This window comes from Cucurbita pepo, chromosome LG03 (genome assembly GCF_002806865.2).
Source record: "Cucurbita pepo subsp. pepo cultivar mu-cu-16 chromosome LG03, ASM280686v2, whole genome shotgun sequence".
Lineage (NCBI taxonomy): Eukaryota > Viridiplantae > Streptophyta > Magnoliopsida > Cucurbitales > Cucurbitaceae > Cucurbita > Cucurbita pepo.
Window position 1 is genome coordinate 3877148 of NC_036640.1, and position 18495 is coordinate 3895642.

General features: G+C 31.2%; 2 protein-coding genes across 2 annotated transcripts; one reads left to right on the plus strand and one right to left on the minus strand.

Annotated features, from left to right (window-relative positions):
* The first annotated feature begins 406 nt into the window (after positions 1–406).
* LOC111790428 (cysteine-rich and transmembrane domain-containing protein WIH2-like) lies at positions 407–2204 on the plus strand. Its single transcript, XM_023671315.1, has 3 exons — positions 407–567; positions 647–851; positions 1881–2204. Exons 1-3 carry the CDS (start codon positions 513–515, stop codon positions 1936–1938), a joined length of 318 nt encoding a protein of 105 aa, XP_023527083.1. The 5' UTR covers positions 407–512; the 3' UTR covers positions 1939–2204.
* An 828-nt stretch (positions 2205–3032) lies between these two features.
* LOC111790421 (protein AUXIN SIGNALING F-BOX 2-like) lies at positions 3033–5982 on the minus strand. The gene is made up of 3 exons (XM_023671307.1): positions 4824–5982; positions 4111–4606; positions 3033–4013 (listed from the first exon to the last, which is right to left on the minus strand). The coding sequence occupies exons 1-3, from the start codon at positions 5273–5275 to the stop codon at positions 3243–3245; spliced, it is 1719 nt and encodes a 572-aa protein (XP_023527075.1). The 5' UTR covers positions 5276–5982; the 3' UTR covers positions 3033–3242.
* Positions 5983–18495: the final 12513 nt, after the last annotated feature.

Here is an 18495-nt window from a genome sequence, read left to right on the forward strand (position 1 = left end):
TGCTACGGTTCTTCTCTTCGTCAACTCAATACAAAAAGATTTACCTGATCGAGTTGCTACGGTGGTTCCAGATCGAGTTGCTACGGTGGTTCCAGATCGAGTTGCTACGATTCTTCTCTTCGTCAACTCAATACAAAAAGATTTGCCTTGCTTAGCTCACGGGATTGAAGACAAGTTCTTAAACTGAATTAAAAAAATTCCTCATAAACATAATTAAAAATTTTAATATATAATTAAAAATTTTAATTTTATATCTAACCTAATACTTAATTGTTAAAGGTGGAAGGGCTTAACTTATAATTTAATATAACTGAGGTACCCAATATGCAATTATTTAAAAGTTTTGTGATTGGGTATGTTGTGTAAATATCCAAAGTTATAAATGCTTACAGTTGCAACAAAGAGGATAGAGACCCACCACGTTCAGTAAACAAAGGCAGACAGCCGATTCGCTCATCATTCATATCGTCTTCTTCTTCCTCATCTCCATTTTTCTCCATTTCCGAAGAATTATGAATTACCCCTACGGCTACCAACATCCTCCGCCGGAAACCTACCCTCCTCCCGGTGAGATCCGCTTCTTCTTCTTCTTCTGATTCTGATTTTCCATTTTCATTTCATCTCATTTTTTTCTTCTCTTCCATAGGGTACCGTCCGCCGCAGCCTGGATATCCCGGCCATCAGCCGCTGCCTCCGCCGCCACATCAAGGATATCAAGGTTATTTCTACGATGGATATTCTCCATCGGCGCCGCCTCCTCCTCCTCCGCCGGGCCCTCCTCCACCGCCTTATTGTCATCAGCACTATCATTACGATGATCGAAATGACTGTTCCTCCTTCCTTCATGGATGGTACGTTTTCCTCCATTTCTTCGATTCTTGTTGACACGATTTTGATTTGTTTGCTTGTCTTCGTGATCTCGTTGATTGATTGATCGATTGATTCTGTGTTGTGAAAATTGATTGTTCTTGTGCAATGAATGTTTTGTCGATTTATTTGGATTTGGAAATCAGGAATTCAATTTGGATTTGGATTTTCAATGAATGTTATGATCAAGCTGTTTAAACATCGAAGGCGTTTCTTGATCTTCTTTCAATTTGAATTACATTTTAAAAATCTTGCTCAATGTAGAATTGTCAGCCACATTGTTCCATCCGTCTCGAACAATTTCATCTCGCAATAGTCTCGAGTCTGCTTGATAATTATTTGGTTAAAATCGTGCTTATTTAAATAAACATTTGAGTTCTCAAAACTTGACTTAGAATTTTGAAAACACTCGATACAAGGAGCTATCTCGAACCAATAACAATCATCTTTGTTCTTGTTATCATGAACTAAGCAGAATTTTTCAATTGGTGCACAGATAATCTGATGCTTCCCCATTAATGCTACCTTATGATCCAATCCTTTCTTCCTCTAATTATGTTATATAGCTTTGGTTAAACTGTTGAATTGGACTGTCTCTTTTCATGTTTTGCTCTGTTTTTTTCTCATCCATGTTCGTCGCTGTTTTAACGTTCTTGTGCGTGAGATAGCGAAACAAGCTCGATCTCGTTCGACATGTTGTTTTCTTGTTTGATCCCTTTTCTTATTGGGGACTTGCCTTCTTGCAATTGGTTATGTTTTAGCATTTACCTAAGCTTATGCCATTTTCCTCCTATGGATGCTGAAAGATTAGGGTCGAACGAGTACGTAAACTAGTAATCTTGGACACCAGAGAAATCGAATGTCGAATGTCTAAGACGTGTGGAATAACCGTGGCCACAAGTACATCATAAGATCCTTCCTGGGGCTTCTTTTAGCTTTTAGTACCAAATATGGATTCAAGGGAGAATATCTTTTGATTATGAGTGTAACCTTAAACTTGTTGTCTTGTGCAGCTTAGCTACACTGTGTTGTTGTTGTATGTTGGAGGAGTGTTTGGCCTGCTTCCGATAGACCGTGTGTTTTTTTCGGTCTCTTCGGCCGAGCTGTGTTCATGTCTCTTCGGCCGAGCTGTGTTTCGCATCACTTGGAATAAGAATTGCAGTTTCTGGTTTGTGTGATCGTAAACTATCTGTATTGTTTGTGATATCTAAATGCTGTTATTTACTTATATATATATATATATATACCTGAACAAATAATTGTTAATACTTGTAGACTTGGAATCCTTATTTATTGTTGTCATCCAGATTCAACTTTCTTTGAGATTTTTATGCTAAGTTTCTGTGGAGAATATGCTATTTGGAACTTGGTTTAATCCTCCATCCTTTTTTTAATTTTATTTTTGTTCCTTTTTTGGTATCCAAAGAACCTAGACGATAAATGGGAATGTGAGGTTGCATCGGAAGAATCTCGGCCTGAAAGTAGAGCCAAGGTTGAGTATTAGGACTTGACTTAGAGTAGAGTCAAGTTAGCTAGAGTCGTAATTGAAAAAAAATATACATACGAGCGTTGTGTATGGTTGAATGAAGCTTCGTTTTTTACAATAATAACCACAATCATATACTTTTGGAATTGGAACCACGGATACTAATACTAGATTTCTTCTAAATTTGAGAACAACCTATTTGATCGATAACATGTATTTCCAAAGGTTGGAGATCCAAAATTTTCATCATCGGCATCTAAATCAGTTACATGGAAAATGGAATGGAATGCCATTTTCACTAATAATCAGGTGAACTTTGAAGCCGATAGCTTTTGCTATATTATACTAGTTGTAAGGTGGGAGTTTTTAGAATATAATATCAAAAATGGAAGAACGAGCTCTTTTACTCGCCCCTCTCCTTGTCTCTAAAGGGGCGTAAGCCCTGACCTTGATAGGAGATGAGATTCATTCACTTGCATTACTTAATGCCCGAACTACTGCTATGCAGCCTTACCACAAGGCAGAGGCGATCACATGTCATAACACACTTTTGGCACAATAAATCTACTTTGAAGTTAACCGATTCGCTCGGCCCGACCAATCTTCGGACGTCAGAATGTATGGGCATGGAGAGTCTGGGGTAGGAAGCAGAGCAATAGTAAGAGAGATTGAAGAAGCATTTGAGAAATGAGAAGTGGAATTGCAAAGAAGTCTGGCTATAACATCAATGCAGCTTAGAAATTGAAAAACTCCCAATAATTACAATAAACACCAAAATACACTAAACTCACGTAGCTAAATAAAAATCCCACTGGTCAGTTGCCCTAAAAACAGAAAGAAAGGTACAAGTAATTCAAAAGCGCCTTGGAAGGAAAGAAGTATCTTCAATCTACAATGTCCATACAAACTTAGGTGCATCTTTCCTTGGCCCTACTAATGTACGGTACAGATACATTTTCCCTACTTTCTGCCCGTCGTCACGGCATAATTCCGACAGATCGTTCTCGTTGATGATCTCCACGTTCAGCCTCGGCATCTTCTTCGCTAGCGTCTTGCAGCCACCAAGAGTAATCTCGCAGGAGGACATCCAAAGGGATCGCATTGTTTCATACTTCCCGACGTCCTGCAGAAGTGCCATGTCGCCAAACGGGCTGTCCATGATCTCGAGCTTGCGAAGCTTCTTGCAACCATTCAGTATGTGAATCATTCCCTTGTCACTGTCCCCAGCAAACGCTAACGAAAGCATTTCAAGATGCTTTGCGTATTTACCGATATAATAGAAGACCCGATCAGTAAGATGGCCCGAGAGAGATAAACGTCTAAGACCTTTGCACGCTTGAACAATCGCCCCAAAACCTTCATCCAGTGCATGCCCAGTTACAGGGTCCGGTTTCGTGGGGTCGAGGATGCACAACCTGAAGCGTATGAAGTTCGGGTTGTTCTTTGCTACAGCTACAAGGGCAGCATTCGTCATCTGATGGCAGAAGTATAATATCGAATGAAGTTTCGGGCAACCCATCGATATAGCGACCAATCCTTCTTCCGTGACAGCAACATTACCAGCCCCGGAGAGGTCGGATGGGAACACCCTCAGTTCCTGCAATTCTTTACAAGTTGAAGCAACAACTTCCAGTCCTTTGTCACCAATACCATCCAGAATCTGTCAAGAATCAATCACCCAGAACATTTCTCATCATTCATCATATACATATACATATAAAGGTTTATATCGTAGAAGAAAGGTCGGATGATCGTACCCACAAGCGCTGAAGTTTATCGCAATACCGAACGACCTTCATGAGCTCGATGCCATGAAGCCCAGGAGCATAGCTCAGGTTCAAGGATGTCAAATTCGAGCAAATTGGATAAATGGAAGCCAGGCAGCTAGGAGAAACATCTAAAAATCCAGATAAACTCCTGATCGACTTGCATTTCAGAATGGTGTTCTTGAGATTGTCGTAGATCTCGGAATCTTGATCGTGAACGTAAGACCCCGTGCCCAAGTCGACGAGTTGAGGAGCACGAACCAATATATTTTGCAAGGTTTCGAGAGGCACAGCACGGTTCAGCCTCAAACTCTTGAGGTTAGGAGATCTCGCCACAAGCCTCTCAAGAGCGCCTAGATTTACTTCTCCTCTTAAGCAAGCAAAATTCAGAGAGACAAGCGATGTGCAGCTCTCAGGAAAGCAGCTAAGCCAGTAATTACTATGGTCATCAATTTCATTCTCTTGCAGGTCGAGCTCCCTCAGAAACCTAACCCGAACGAAATCGCCACGACGAACAGATAGGAAAATGCATCAAAAAAAGCATAATTTCATCACCAAAAACCCTACATAATCAATGATCTATCTACACAGAAGCTGAAGAACATCTAACCTTAAAATGCTCAGCTCAGACAGAACAAAAGTTTCAGAAACCAATACAGAGCCACAACAAGCAAGAGTAATTAAAGGTTTTCTTTGTTCTTTACCTGCAATTGGCAGCAATGGCGGCAAGGCCATTGGTAGTGAATCCCTCACAGCTGAAGAGGAGCAGGGACTTGAAATTGGGGAAGGATCGGGAGAGTAGCTCAAGACTCTCGTCGGTGACGACCATCCGCTTCAGACGGAGCTCCTCCAGGGAAATCCGGCGCTTGGCGAAGGCTTGGATCCAAGGGTGAACGTAGCCGCCCCAATCATGAGGAACCAAATTGAAATCGGCGAAATGGGGCTTTCCTTTTAGGGTTAGGGATTTAACGCAGGGGAATCTTCCGATTAGCCTCTCCGGCGTGATCGAATAGCAATTTCCGACGAATACCTTCTGCCGGCTAAATCTCTCAACTCTGTACCATAATTTGCACACCAGCGACACCGCGTTCCGGTCACGGTGAGACGTTACATAGTCGAAAACATGTTCTAAAACTTCGTCGGGAAAATAATTCATGATTTCTCAGCATCCAAACGGAAAATTCCCCAAAAACTTTCCAGGAAAAAAAAAAATTAAAAATGGACGCAACTTTCCCAAGGGAAAGGAAAAAGAAGAACCAAAAACTTTCTGAGAAAAAATATATTTAACTTCCGAAAAGAAAACGAGAAAAACTCTCTTTATCCAGCACCATTACATACCGTAGGGGGGAAAAAAAGGCTCGAGAAGCCCTAAATAAAGAAAGAAACTCAAAAAAAAATCCAGAAATTCAAACAGATCTCCAACGGATTCTCTAATGAAACTCAAAATCCGCGGCGAAGTCGACAGATCCAAGGAACTGAAGAGAATATAAGAACAAATCTTGCATCTCGACCAGTTCAAAAACCTAGATCTGCAATTGCAGAGAGATTGGGGGAAAGAAAGTGGAATATTCTGAAGAAGAAACTCAAAAACCAACAAAAATGGCTGCAGTGGTCGAAAATGGAGGAGAGAATTTCAGGCGATTGAAGAAGTCGGGATACAAAAATGAAGATGATGACGACGAATGAAAAGCGAACCGAGTTCGAAATGGAAACGATTAGATCCTTTGAACAAGAACACAAACAAATATGTACAGAAATTAAACTCCGGATTCGATTCTAATGATGAAGATGAGAGAGAGAGAGTGACGGACAGAGAGAGAAAAACAAATGCAGAAGAACAGCGTCGTCTCTCCCACTCAAAAACGAACTGGAGATGAAACAGAGAGAGAAACAGAGAGAGGTAACCATGGTTAGTTTTTAACCGGAGGTAGTTTAACCATGGGAACATGCATGTGTCCTTATCTCTTGTTTCGAAGAGAGAGAGAGAGAGAGGCCCCCACACTGGCTCTTGTCTAAAATTTAAATTATTTAAATTTAAATTTAAATTTTATTTTTTTTTCTTTATTTCATTCTCTCTCTATCTTTATCTGTAAATGTATGACCATATCCCTGCCAAAGTCTTTTAAATGAAGTGTCAGATAAATGCCACTGGTTTTTGCAAGAAATTACGGAGTCTGCCATCGGTAACTTTCATGAGGCTATGATACGCTACGGCCGTTCCTATGTTAGTGTGATCCCGCTCACGGAGACACGTCCATGTGGGTCGAATGTTAATGACTCAGCTTAGCTGAGCGAGTAATAGTTTTTTTCCCTATTCGCAGCAGTGGGCATTGCCTTTGGTTTTAAAAATGTTTTTTTTAAAAAATCTCCCACGTGGGTCCCACGAATATTTTTTAAAAATTCATTACTTATTTTCAAACATTAAATTAATATTTATTTTTATATAAACAATAAAAAATAAAAAATAATTATGAAATTAAATATAATTATATCGTAAACAATATTTTATTTTATTTTATTATTATTATTTTTTTTGCTTCTTACCCTTGATCTTTTATAAAATGGGTCGAGATTTTTATTTTTATTAATTACTCGTAAATGTATTATACGTTTAATAAAAAAATGTGAAATTTGCAATCTTTTATTTTGTCAAATTCAAATTTTGCTAAATAAAAGTTGGATTATTCTTCTTTATTTCTTTTAATATTTCATAATATATATATATATATATCACAAAAATATATAAATGTCATTTAAGAATATTTAGATTCTATTTATTAAATATTATGCGAGTGGTGCAATATTTGACATGAACGGCCCAGCTTACGATAATAGTTTGAACGAATCAAAATTCGATAATATCGATCAAAATATTTCATATTTTTAATTAAAATTATATAAAATAAATATATTATCGTAATTAACTTTTTTTTTTTTGTAACAAATTAACTTTATTTTTTACTTTTGTAATGTCACATGTTGGAATTATTAGAAGATGATCAAATCTTGTGTAATGTACGAAGTTTGAAAGCAATAAAAACCTTAAAATTTTGGCCATTTAAAGTTGAAACCATAATCTAAGAAAATTTTGAACAAAATCATATCATATTTGGACTTTGCTTTTAAGACTAACTAAAATAATGATTTGAAAATACAAATAAATAAATTAATTATTGCATTTTTTCTTAAATTTAGCCTTTGGAAGTATATATATATATTTTCAAAATGATTAAAAATAATAATAAATAATTTATAGAGAAGACTATTTTAAAATTTTATCAATAAATTATATTTCGTAATCCGATAATATAAGACTTAAAATTTAGAATTAATGATTTTCGGAAACTATTTTTCGTCTCCACTTTTTATTTTAATTTTTGTTCTCGCAAAAATTTTCAATTCTTTCTTATAGTGATCGAGTGAAGAATTTGTAAGAATCGAATTTATTGTATGAATCAAATCTTTTTAAAAAAAATTATTTTAATTATTTTTATATTTGTCTCGTACATTAAATATAAATGTGATATTGTTATTTAAAAGTAAATAAATAAAATTCACACAAAATGGTGTAAAATTTACTAATATTTACTTTTTACATGATGACGATGATGATTCAGTGCGATATGGTGTACGGTACTATAGTGCAATAGTCTAACTTTATTGGTTGCATCAGAGGGTTCCCTCATCTTATCCAAATCAGTCGGTCACTATGTCGCTGAGAGAACTTCCACGCGCCCCACTAACCACACCCAACACGCGCCCCTTTTTTCTCCTCTTAATTATTTTTACATTTTGGTCCTAAGTTTATTTATTTGTTTAATTCTTGTTTCATAACTTATTTTATTTTTTTTATTTTTGGTAATTAAAAAAATTACATGCATGTTTTTTTTTTTTTTTACCATTTGGGTTGGGTTGAAATTTTTTTAAAAAATCGAAAATTATGATCAATTCACATGTTGACTTTTTTTTGAACGGATCGACCTAATAAACCCGAAAGAAAATAAAGTTACAATCCAACCCTATCTATCTTAAATTTATTCAGTGGCATGACCTTCCACCTGGGTCTTGACCTCTGCCTCGAGGCCTCCTCGACCAAAATAGATAAATCATCTTGGTATAAGCTCGACATAGACTCAACAATATTTGACATATCAAAAAGGTAATAACAATAACCCAAATGTATTTTTCTCACGGAATATTAAAATTAAAAATGGCAGTAAAATTTGGTGGAATAAAAAAGAGGTATATAATGGAATGATTAATGGAGTTGACTAATCCAATCCCAAACTCATTAATCCACCTTTAATCTCTATTAGTTATTATTATTATTACCCCAAACTCCTTCCTATCAACCCCCTTTTGATTTTTACATTATTACAGATTTTCTCTTCATTGCCTCTTAACCCTCCCTTTTATCCCTCTATTATAACTCGCCCCTCATCAAAGTTAAATTCATAATTTAACAGGTCGGTCGAGGATTCAAACCTCTAATCTCAGGTCATGTGTTTAGAACAACGGAGGGTTCTAATCACAAAGTATTTGTCATATAGGTCTGAATGGGACATTCAATTGCTTAAATTTGACATATTTGGAGGACGCAAAGAGTGACATTGATATGAACTGAGAGACATCAATCATACAATATACTTCAATGAAGATGTGAAGAAAAGGTTGTCAAAATTATCAAAATATGTTTCAATTCATGCTACATTGAAGAAGAATAAAGTTTGATTGTTGTAAATTTTGGGTGGGTTATAATTTAGAGTAATTTAGAGTTATTGTATTTTAAGACATTTTATTTACTTTAGGTTACATTTACATAATGGCTAATTATGGCCATTAAGTATGAATGTTACAACTTTTGGAATGCCTTTAATAGTTTCATTTTGAGGCTATATAAAGCCATGTATGTTGTATTTGTAAGGTAGACTTGGAAAATATAGAAAGAAGCATTTGTGCTTTTCTTTAGCCAATGGCTAAGTTTCTTTGCAATTCTATGTAGTTTAGATTGCATGTAGAATCATTCAAGCTCGACATGATCAATCTTGCTTGTGGAGTGATTCGAATCTCAAACAAGTGTTTGAGATATTTGATCAACAAGAGTCATTCAAGCTAGACATGATCGATCTTGCTTGTGGAGTGATTCGAATCTCAAACAATGTTCTTGCCTTGAGATATTCGATCAACAAGGTAATCCGAATCTTATTCCCCTTGTAGTTGATTCCTTATCTTATCAGACATGTTACAACAACATTAAAATTCAACCGAGCGTGATTCGGGTAAAAAAAATAATAATAATAAATAAAGGTTTGAAAAGTATGAGTAATTTGTTGTTGATTATATATATAGATATATATATANTGGGGGGGGGGGGGGGAGGCATGTGACAGGGTAATGCGGTTTGGCGGATGGTTTGTTTTATACGGCACAAACGTGACAAATATCCATATTATTATACAATTTTTTCAAACCCTAAAACCTACCTAATCAAACCCCTTTGGATCACAATTCTGAAACTCTGTTAAGTCAAATATTGACGCACCCAATTATTTCCCAAATCTGCTCCCAATTTTTATTTTCTATGCCTAAATAACCAACACCATGCCTCCTGCATTTACGATTTATTATTATATTTTATGCTCCATTTTTCCTTATTTTATTTCTATATTCTTTTTTTTTTCATAAAAAATTATATATATATATATTTTAATTTATACGTAAATTAATAAAAATACCTCGGAAACATCGTTCAACTTTGAAAAGTTTCAATAATACCAAAGATATACTTCAATTTATAATATATAGTTACTTTTAGGAGTTGTATTTAATACTTTTAATTTTTTTAAAAAAATTTAATATAATAAATTTCAACTTTGAAATAGATAATTTATTTATTTTCCGCTTTTTTTTTCGCTCATGATAATTATAAAGAAATTGATTTAAATGGTAGATAAATAATTTATGACCACATATTAAAAATTTAGAAGTATTAATGATAGAAAGTTAGTAGGTCTATTTAAAATATTTTTAATTTTTGAAAAATAAGATTAAGGGTATTTTTTAAATTTTTAAGAAAGTTGAAGAGTATTAATGAAAAATTTAAAAATTTAAGATTTTTTTTAAAAAACAAATACTAACAATTTTCATCTAAAATTAACGATAAATGGTATTTTTTTTATAAATTTTTTTTTTATTACTCCAAAATTTAGAGATAATTTAAATATTTTCATTAAATTATCAAGCGTTATTTATGCATTGAAATAAAATTAATATTAAAATTTAACGACCGAAATACAATCATCTACGAAATTATTTTGAATATTGATGTTGGATTTTAAAATTGAAATGGGACTTAATTTTTTTAAAAAAAAAAAAAATCTGTCAATAATTTCTTCATGTTCAAGAAAATTTAATTCTAATATTTATTTCCCTCGAGCTGATTTTCGTTCCATATTAATAAACAATAAGAATAATAATACTTTTTTATTATTATTATTATTATTTCGTTTTAAAATAATAAAAATAACTTCCAATAATATAATATAAAAAAATTAATTAATTTTACTTTTGTTTTGTAGACCGTTTTTCCACTCTATTTCACATCTCTCGTGCTTTTGTCATTTCATTAAACAGAGTCCACGGGACCGTTTGAACACATTTTTGGAATATTGGAAAAAAATATATATATTTTAGACTATTTTTTATAAATTTATTCCCTTTTTAAATTATTAAATAAATCCAATCAATAATATTCTTTATATAATATATTTATTCTTCTATTGTACTTTCCAGTAATAGAACTGCACGTACTTTTCTAACCCTGGTTTATCTATGGAATGTTATTTTTATAATTACATTATAAATTTTTATTTTTTAAAAATTAATATTTTAAGTTTTCTAAAAAATTTAATTAGATAAAAACGATTATTATTTTTTAAAATATATTTGTATTTTTAATAATATTTTAAAAATATTCTTAAATTTTAAAAAGTTTTGTTGATACCATCCATTAAAAAAAATTAAATATCATGATTTTTCATAATAAAAATTTAATAAAGTAATTAAGGGAAGGAAAAAAAAACATGTTTTTACCTTTACATTTTTCTTTAATAGTTTGTAAGAACTTTCACTTATTTATCAATATATTTAAAATTTTAAACTTTAATTAATTTATTATATATAAATTTAAATATCATCTTTAAAATTTTAATTTTATATTAATATATTTATGAATTTTAAAAAATTGATATATCAAAAACAGTTTAAAATATTCATTCATTGAATATAAAAAATGGAAATTTTTTGAGTAATTATGTGTTTTATAATATTATTTAATTATGAGTCATTTTTAATTAAATAATAACATATAACGTCTGACGCTCTTCAGTCAACTCCTCCTCCTTCGTGATCTTCTCTGTCCTTAAACCACATCTTACTATGAGTGTCCATGAGTTTCGAATGTAGTCTCAATTTATTCATATACTCCTCTTTTACTCGAGTGTCACATGCACACCAGCTTCTGTGTTGGTTCATCCTTGAACCCATCTTATTGTGAAGTATTACTCTAATACCATTTATAACGCCTCATGTCCAAAATTCGAAATCATAATTCGACACTTAATAGTCCCGACGTTTCATGCATCCCCTCTCCAACCAATATGAGATCTCTCAATTGGTTGAAAACTTTTTAAAAGTGTAAAACCTCGAGCTATTACAAGTCACAACATCACAAAGAAAGAATTTCTGTGTAGAGCATCGATAGGTACACCGTTGAATTCCAAACTTACCAAGTCACGGTCGAAGATCACCTTCTTGTTTACAACCAAAGACAGCGTTAATTTGGTCTTGCTGGTCGGACACAAATTTATTATTCATTTAAAAAATAAAAATAAAAAAGGTCATATAATTATTAAATATAATAAAAATACTTAATTAATTAGGGATTAAAAAAAAAAACAATCATTATTCAACGTCTCTTCTTACCTTACAAAACTTCCCTTTCTCTTTCAATTCATTTCATTTTTCTTTCTTTCTTTTCTAAGTTAGAACCGTACGTCTTATCTAAGAGCCGTAAGCCACAATTAATTGATATCCATTTTCTAGTCAAATTTTTATCTAATCTGCCACGTGTTTATTCTCTATCATTTTTATTTTTATTTTATTTTTTTTTTCTTTTAAATTCAAGCACATGGGTTTTCTTAAATAAAAATCATTTATTTATTTAAATTTTTCATAGAATATAAACTACAGTTATTCCATTATTTTTGTATTATAAAACGAAAATGCCATTAAATTATCAATTAAATTATATATTTAATGAAGTATTATGACTTTTTCAGTGGTTAAAAAATAAAAGCGAGCAATAAAAAAAAATTGTAAAAATAAAATAAAATAAAATAAAATAAAATAAAAGGAAGTTGGACTCGGTCTATTCGTTGGGCGTCTGTCAATGTAACACCATTTTCCTAATTTTATAATTTAAAATTCAATTGTCATGTGAGAAAATAAAATAAAATAAAATAAAATAATTAATTAAACAAAGATTTAATTAGGGAGTGGGAGAGTGGTTATATAGCCTGGCAAATTTTGTCTGATATTAGACGTACCACCCCCACTCAATAATAAATATATATATATTTAAGTGAAATAGATGACGTGGAAAAAACAATCCAGTTATATTAGCTGCATAACTGATTTAATAAATTTATTATTTAGTTTAAATTATTATTTTTAAAAAGATTTGTAATATATAATAAAACCATTAATATATGGTTTTTCCCTGGAAAAAGGAGATATTTTGTAATATAGGATCTTCTCGTACCTAATTATATTTAGCAATATCGTAATATTTAAAAGCAATGCAAGATTCATGGAGTTAAAATAGAAAATAATTAAGGATTTTTAATGAGAAAATAATTATGGAAATTAAATAAAATAGCAAAATAAATAATTTCCACTTGCGTGGGATTATGGATTCAGTTCTTTAAATTCAAAGCGGAAAAGAGAGACCGGGAAGTGGAGCAATAATCAATACTAATAATAATAATATTATTATTATTATTAATTATGATAATAATAATATTTTAAATTAATAATAACTATTTTAAGAAAAATCATTATCGTTTCTCTTTGATTGCTCCTTTGGTGATGAGATAGACCATGTGAACTACGTGGGTATTTCGTATTTGATTTTCATATTAGGTCAATTTAAATTTTTTTATTTTAATTTACAAATTTTATCGCTCACGTTTTCTATAATATAAGATTCAAGCATACTTCAATATTGTCTGTAAAGTTTGAATCTTACACGATGACTTGTTCGCTGAGTTAGAACAAGTGCCCCACAATCGATGTCTCGCTGTCATAAGAGAAGAGAGTAATTCAATTACAGAATTTTCGTATAAAGCTAGCTGGATCACAAGATTTCAAATTATCGAAGTATGATCTATCATAACTTCTAGAATCCAACACCTCCACTTTGTTCGACATTTGATGATTCTATTGGCATGACTAAGTTTAGGGGTATGACTCTAATACCACGTTAGATGAAGACGACTTTCCACAATGGTATGATATTAGCCACTTTGAGCATAAGCTCTCGTGGTTTTGCTTTGGCTTCTCCAAAAGGTTTCGTACCGCTAGAGAGAGTATTTGTTGATTATAAATTCATGATCATTCTCTAAATTAGTCGATGTGGGACTTTTATCCAACGCCCTTTGCTTTACTCGAACGAACACTAGAAATAGTTTTGATTTCGACTTCGAAGTATGAGTTTGAGGAAATTAAAATCATATGTTATAATATTGAATATGATTTAAGTTGGAAAATAAAAAATAAATTAATGAATATTGAGAATGAAAATGTTAAATTTGAAGTTAAAAGAGGGAAGCATGCGGCATGATAGCGCATGGGAGAGGTACGTGGTCCTAAAGGATTGGGCGCCCTACCTACTTTTGACTGTTGAAATGGATTGGGAGGAAACAAGTAAAATAGAAGAAAAAGTAAATAAATAAATAAATAAATAATAATAATAATAATAATAATAACAAACAAACAAATAAATAATATATCCTTTAATTTAATGCCCCATAAATATAACTGTGGTCCCTTCTATTCTATTGGCTACCTAGCTTTTCTTTCTTTTCTTAAATTTCATTTTATTTTTTCTTCTCCTTCCAAAATTTAAAATAAGTAAAACTAATTTTCAATTATTCTTCTAATTTTTTATGAAATTTTTTATTTTTATTTTTATTTTTTAATATCGGGTAGTTAATATTAAATATTAGAAGACGTGGACAATTAACCATAATAGAGAGTACACCTGTTAGATTGAGTTGTGTTAGGAAAATCTTTTAGACCAACTCGAAATTTCGATTTGGTTGGATAGGTGACCCGAACAACTTGAATAAAGTTCATAATCCAACTCAACCTTTTATTTTTTGGTTGGGTTGTCTATTTTATTTTAATTATTTTAAAAATTCTACTGATCCATAATAACCCGATATTGAAATATAATAGTTAGAGTATATCTTATTTATAGAATATATCTTAGATATTATATCTTAATATTCTTTATTTATGATTTGATTTATGGTATATTTTATTTTATTATCAATATTTAATTATTTTATATTTTCCTCGTTTGTGCCTAGCTTGTATTGTATTTAAAGGATATCAATATCAATGAGAATACACACGTTTTCAATTATATTTCTATTTCTCATTCTTAACGGCGTATTAGAGCATCATTTTTAGTATATTTTATTTTATTCTCAGTATTTAATTATTTTATATTTTCCTCATTTGTACGTGCCAGCTTGTATCATATTGAAATAATATCAATATCAATTAGAATACACACCTTCCCAATTCTATTTCTATTTCTCATTCTTAACAGGGTATCAGAGCATCATTACCCAAAAAAATTTCAACTCGTGAACTGACCCGAATTTTCAATTTTCTAAAAATTTAACTCACTGAAAAAAAAATTAGTTTTTCATTAATAAAATTTTGAAAANTCTAATTTTTTATGAAATTTTTTATTTTTATTTTTATTTTTTAATATCGGGTAGTTAATATTAAATATTAGAAGACGTGGACAATTAACCATAATAGAGAGTACACCTGTTAGATTGAGTTGTGTTAGGAAAATCTTTTAGACCAACTCGAAATTTCGATTTGGTTGGATAGGTGACCCGAACAACTTGAATAAAGTTCATAATCCAACTCAACCTTTTATTTTTTGGTTGGGTTGTCTATTTTATTTTAATTATTTTAAAAATTCTACTGATCCATAATAACCCGATATTGAAATATAATAGTTAGAGTATATCTTATTTATAGAATATATCTTAGATATTATATCTTAATATTCTTTATTTATGATTTGATTTATGGTATATTTTATTTTATTATCAATATTTAATTATTTTATATTTTCCTCGTTTGTGCCTAGCTTGTATTGTATTTAAAGGATATCAATATCAATGAGAATACACACGTTTTCAATTATATTTCTATTTCTCATTCTTAACGGCGTATTAGAGCATCATTTTTAGTATATTTTATTTTATTCTCAGTATTTAATTATTTTATATTTTCCTCATTTGTACGTGCCAGCTTGTATCATATTGAAATAATATCAATATCAATTAGAATACACACCTTCCCAATTCTATTTCTATTTCTCATTCTTAACAGGGTATCAGAGCATCATTACCCAAAAAAATTTCAACTCGTGAACTGACCCGAATTTTCAATTTTCTAAAAATTTAACTCACTGAAAAAAAAATTAGTTTTTCATTAATAAAATTTTGAAAATATATTAACATTATATGAAATTATTATTATTATTATTATTATTAGTTCACGGAATTAAACATAATGCTGTTTAAATGAAATATTTATTTAAAGAGTTTAGGGGCGAAAATGAAATATTCATAAAATTGAAGACTAAAAGTGAAATAATTTTTTTGGAGTGAAATGAAATGGGAATGAATAGGTGGGTGAATTTGGCAATGGACCACGTAAATGGGAAATGCTGGCATCATTCCATTCTCTGCGTTTGATAGGGAAATTTCAAGGCAGTCCCTAACGCCTTCCCTTCCCCTTCTGCCAATTCCATCTTTTTATTCTTTTTAACATTTAACCCTTTAACTTGGATGCTATGCTTTGCTTTGCTTACATCACCTCCTCCNTAGATATTATATCTTAATATTCTTTATTTATGATTTGATTTATGGTATATTTTATTTTATTATCAATATTTAATTATTTTATATTTTCCTCGTTTGTGCCTAGCTTGTATTGTATTTAAAGGATATCAATATCAATGAGAATACACACGTTTTCAATTATATTTCTATTTCTCATTCTTAACGGCGTATTAGAGCATCATTTTTAGTATATTTTATTTTATTCTCAGTATTTAATTATTTTATATTTTCCTCATTTGTACGTGCCAGCTTGTATCATATTGAAATAATATCAATATCAATTAGAATACACACCTTCCCAATTCTATTTCTATTTCTCATTCTTAACAGGGTATCAGAGCATCATTACCCAAAAAAATTTCAACTCGTGAACTGACCCGAATTTTCAATTTTCTAAAAATTTAACTCACTGAAAAAAAAATTAGTTTTTCATTAATAAAATTTTGAAAATATATTAACATTATATGAAATTATTATTATTATTATTATTATTAGTTCACGGAATTAAACATAATGCTGTTTAAATGAAATATTTATTTAAAGAGTTTAGGGGCGAAAATGAAATATTCATAAAATTGAAGACTAAAAGTGAAATAATTTTTTTGGAGTGAAATGAAATGGGAATGAATAGGTGGGTGAATTTGGCAATGGACCACGTAAATGGGAAATGCTGGCATCATTCCATTCTCTGCGTTTGATAGGGAAATTTCAAGGCAGTCCCTAACGCCTTCCCTTCCCCTTCTGCCAATTCCATCTTTTTATTCTTTTTAACATTTAACCCTTTAACTTGGATGCTATGCTTTGCTTTGCTTACATCACCTCCTCCTCCTCCTCCTCCTATTATATTATTCCAATTTAAGGTATTACATTTTGTCATTTTTTATACCTATTTTTACCGACATCTGTCGAGAATTATTGAAATCAGTAGTATGAGGAAGATCATAGGTTTATGAGTAAAAAATACAATCTCTATTCTTATGAACGTTTCTCGAGAAATCAATCCCTTAATTTAATCTTGTCAATAAAATTCTCAGGTGCCTGTTGGATGAAAGTCTCACNATTTTATTTTATTATCAATATTTAATTATTTTATATTTTCCTCGTTTGTGCCTAGCTTGTATTGTATTTAAAGGATATCAATATCAATGAGAATACACACGTTTTCAATTATATTTCTATTTCTCATTCTTAACGGCGTATTAGAGCATCATTTTTAGTATATTTTATTTTATTCTCAGTATTTAATTATTTTATATTTTCCTCATTTGTACGTGCCAGCTTGTATCATATTGAAATAATATCAATATCAATTAGAATACACACCTTCCCAATTCTATTTCTATTTCTCATTCTTAACAGGGTATCAGAGCATCATTACCCAAAAAAATTTCAACTCGTGAACTGACCCGAATTTTCAATTTTCTAAAAATTTAACTCACTGAAAAAAAAATTAGTTTTTCATTAATAAAATTTTGAAAATATATTAACATTATATGAAATTATTATTATTATTATTATTATTAGTTCACGGAATTAAACATAATGCTGTTTAAATGAAATATTTATTTAAAGAGTTTAGGGGCGAAAATGAAATATTCATAAAATTGAAGACTAAAAGTGAAATAATTTTTTTGGAGTGAAATGAAATGGGAATGAATAGGTGGGTGAATTTGGCAATGGACCACGTAAATGGGAAATGCTGGCATCATTCCATTCTCTGCGTTTGATAGGGAAATTTCAAGGCAGTCCCTAACGCCTTCCCTTCCCCTTCTGCCAATTCCATCTTTTTATTCTTTTTAACATTTAACCCTTTAACTTGGATGCTATGCTTTGCTTTGCTTACATCACCTCCTCCTCCTCCTCCTCCTATTATATTATTCCAATTTAAGGTATTACATTTTGTCATTTTTTATACCTATTTTTACCGACATCTGTCGAGAATTATTGAAATCAGTAGTATGAGGAAGATCATAGGTTTATGAGTAAAAAATACAATCTCTATTCTTATGAACGTTTCTCGAGAAATCAATCCCTTAATTTAATCTTGTCAATAAAATTCTCAGGTGCCTGTTGGATGAAAGTCTCACCTCCGCTAATTTAGGGAATGATCATGGGTTTATAATCAAATAATACTATCTTTATTGTAACGAGGCATTTTGGG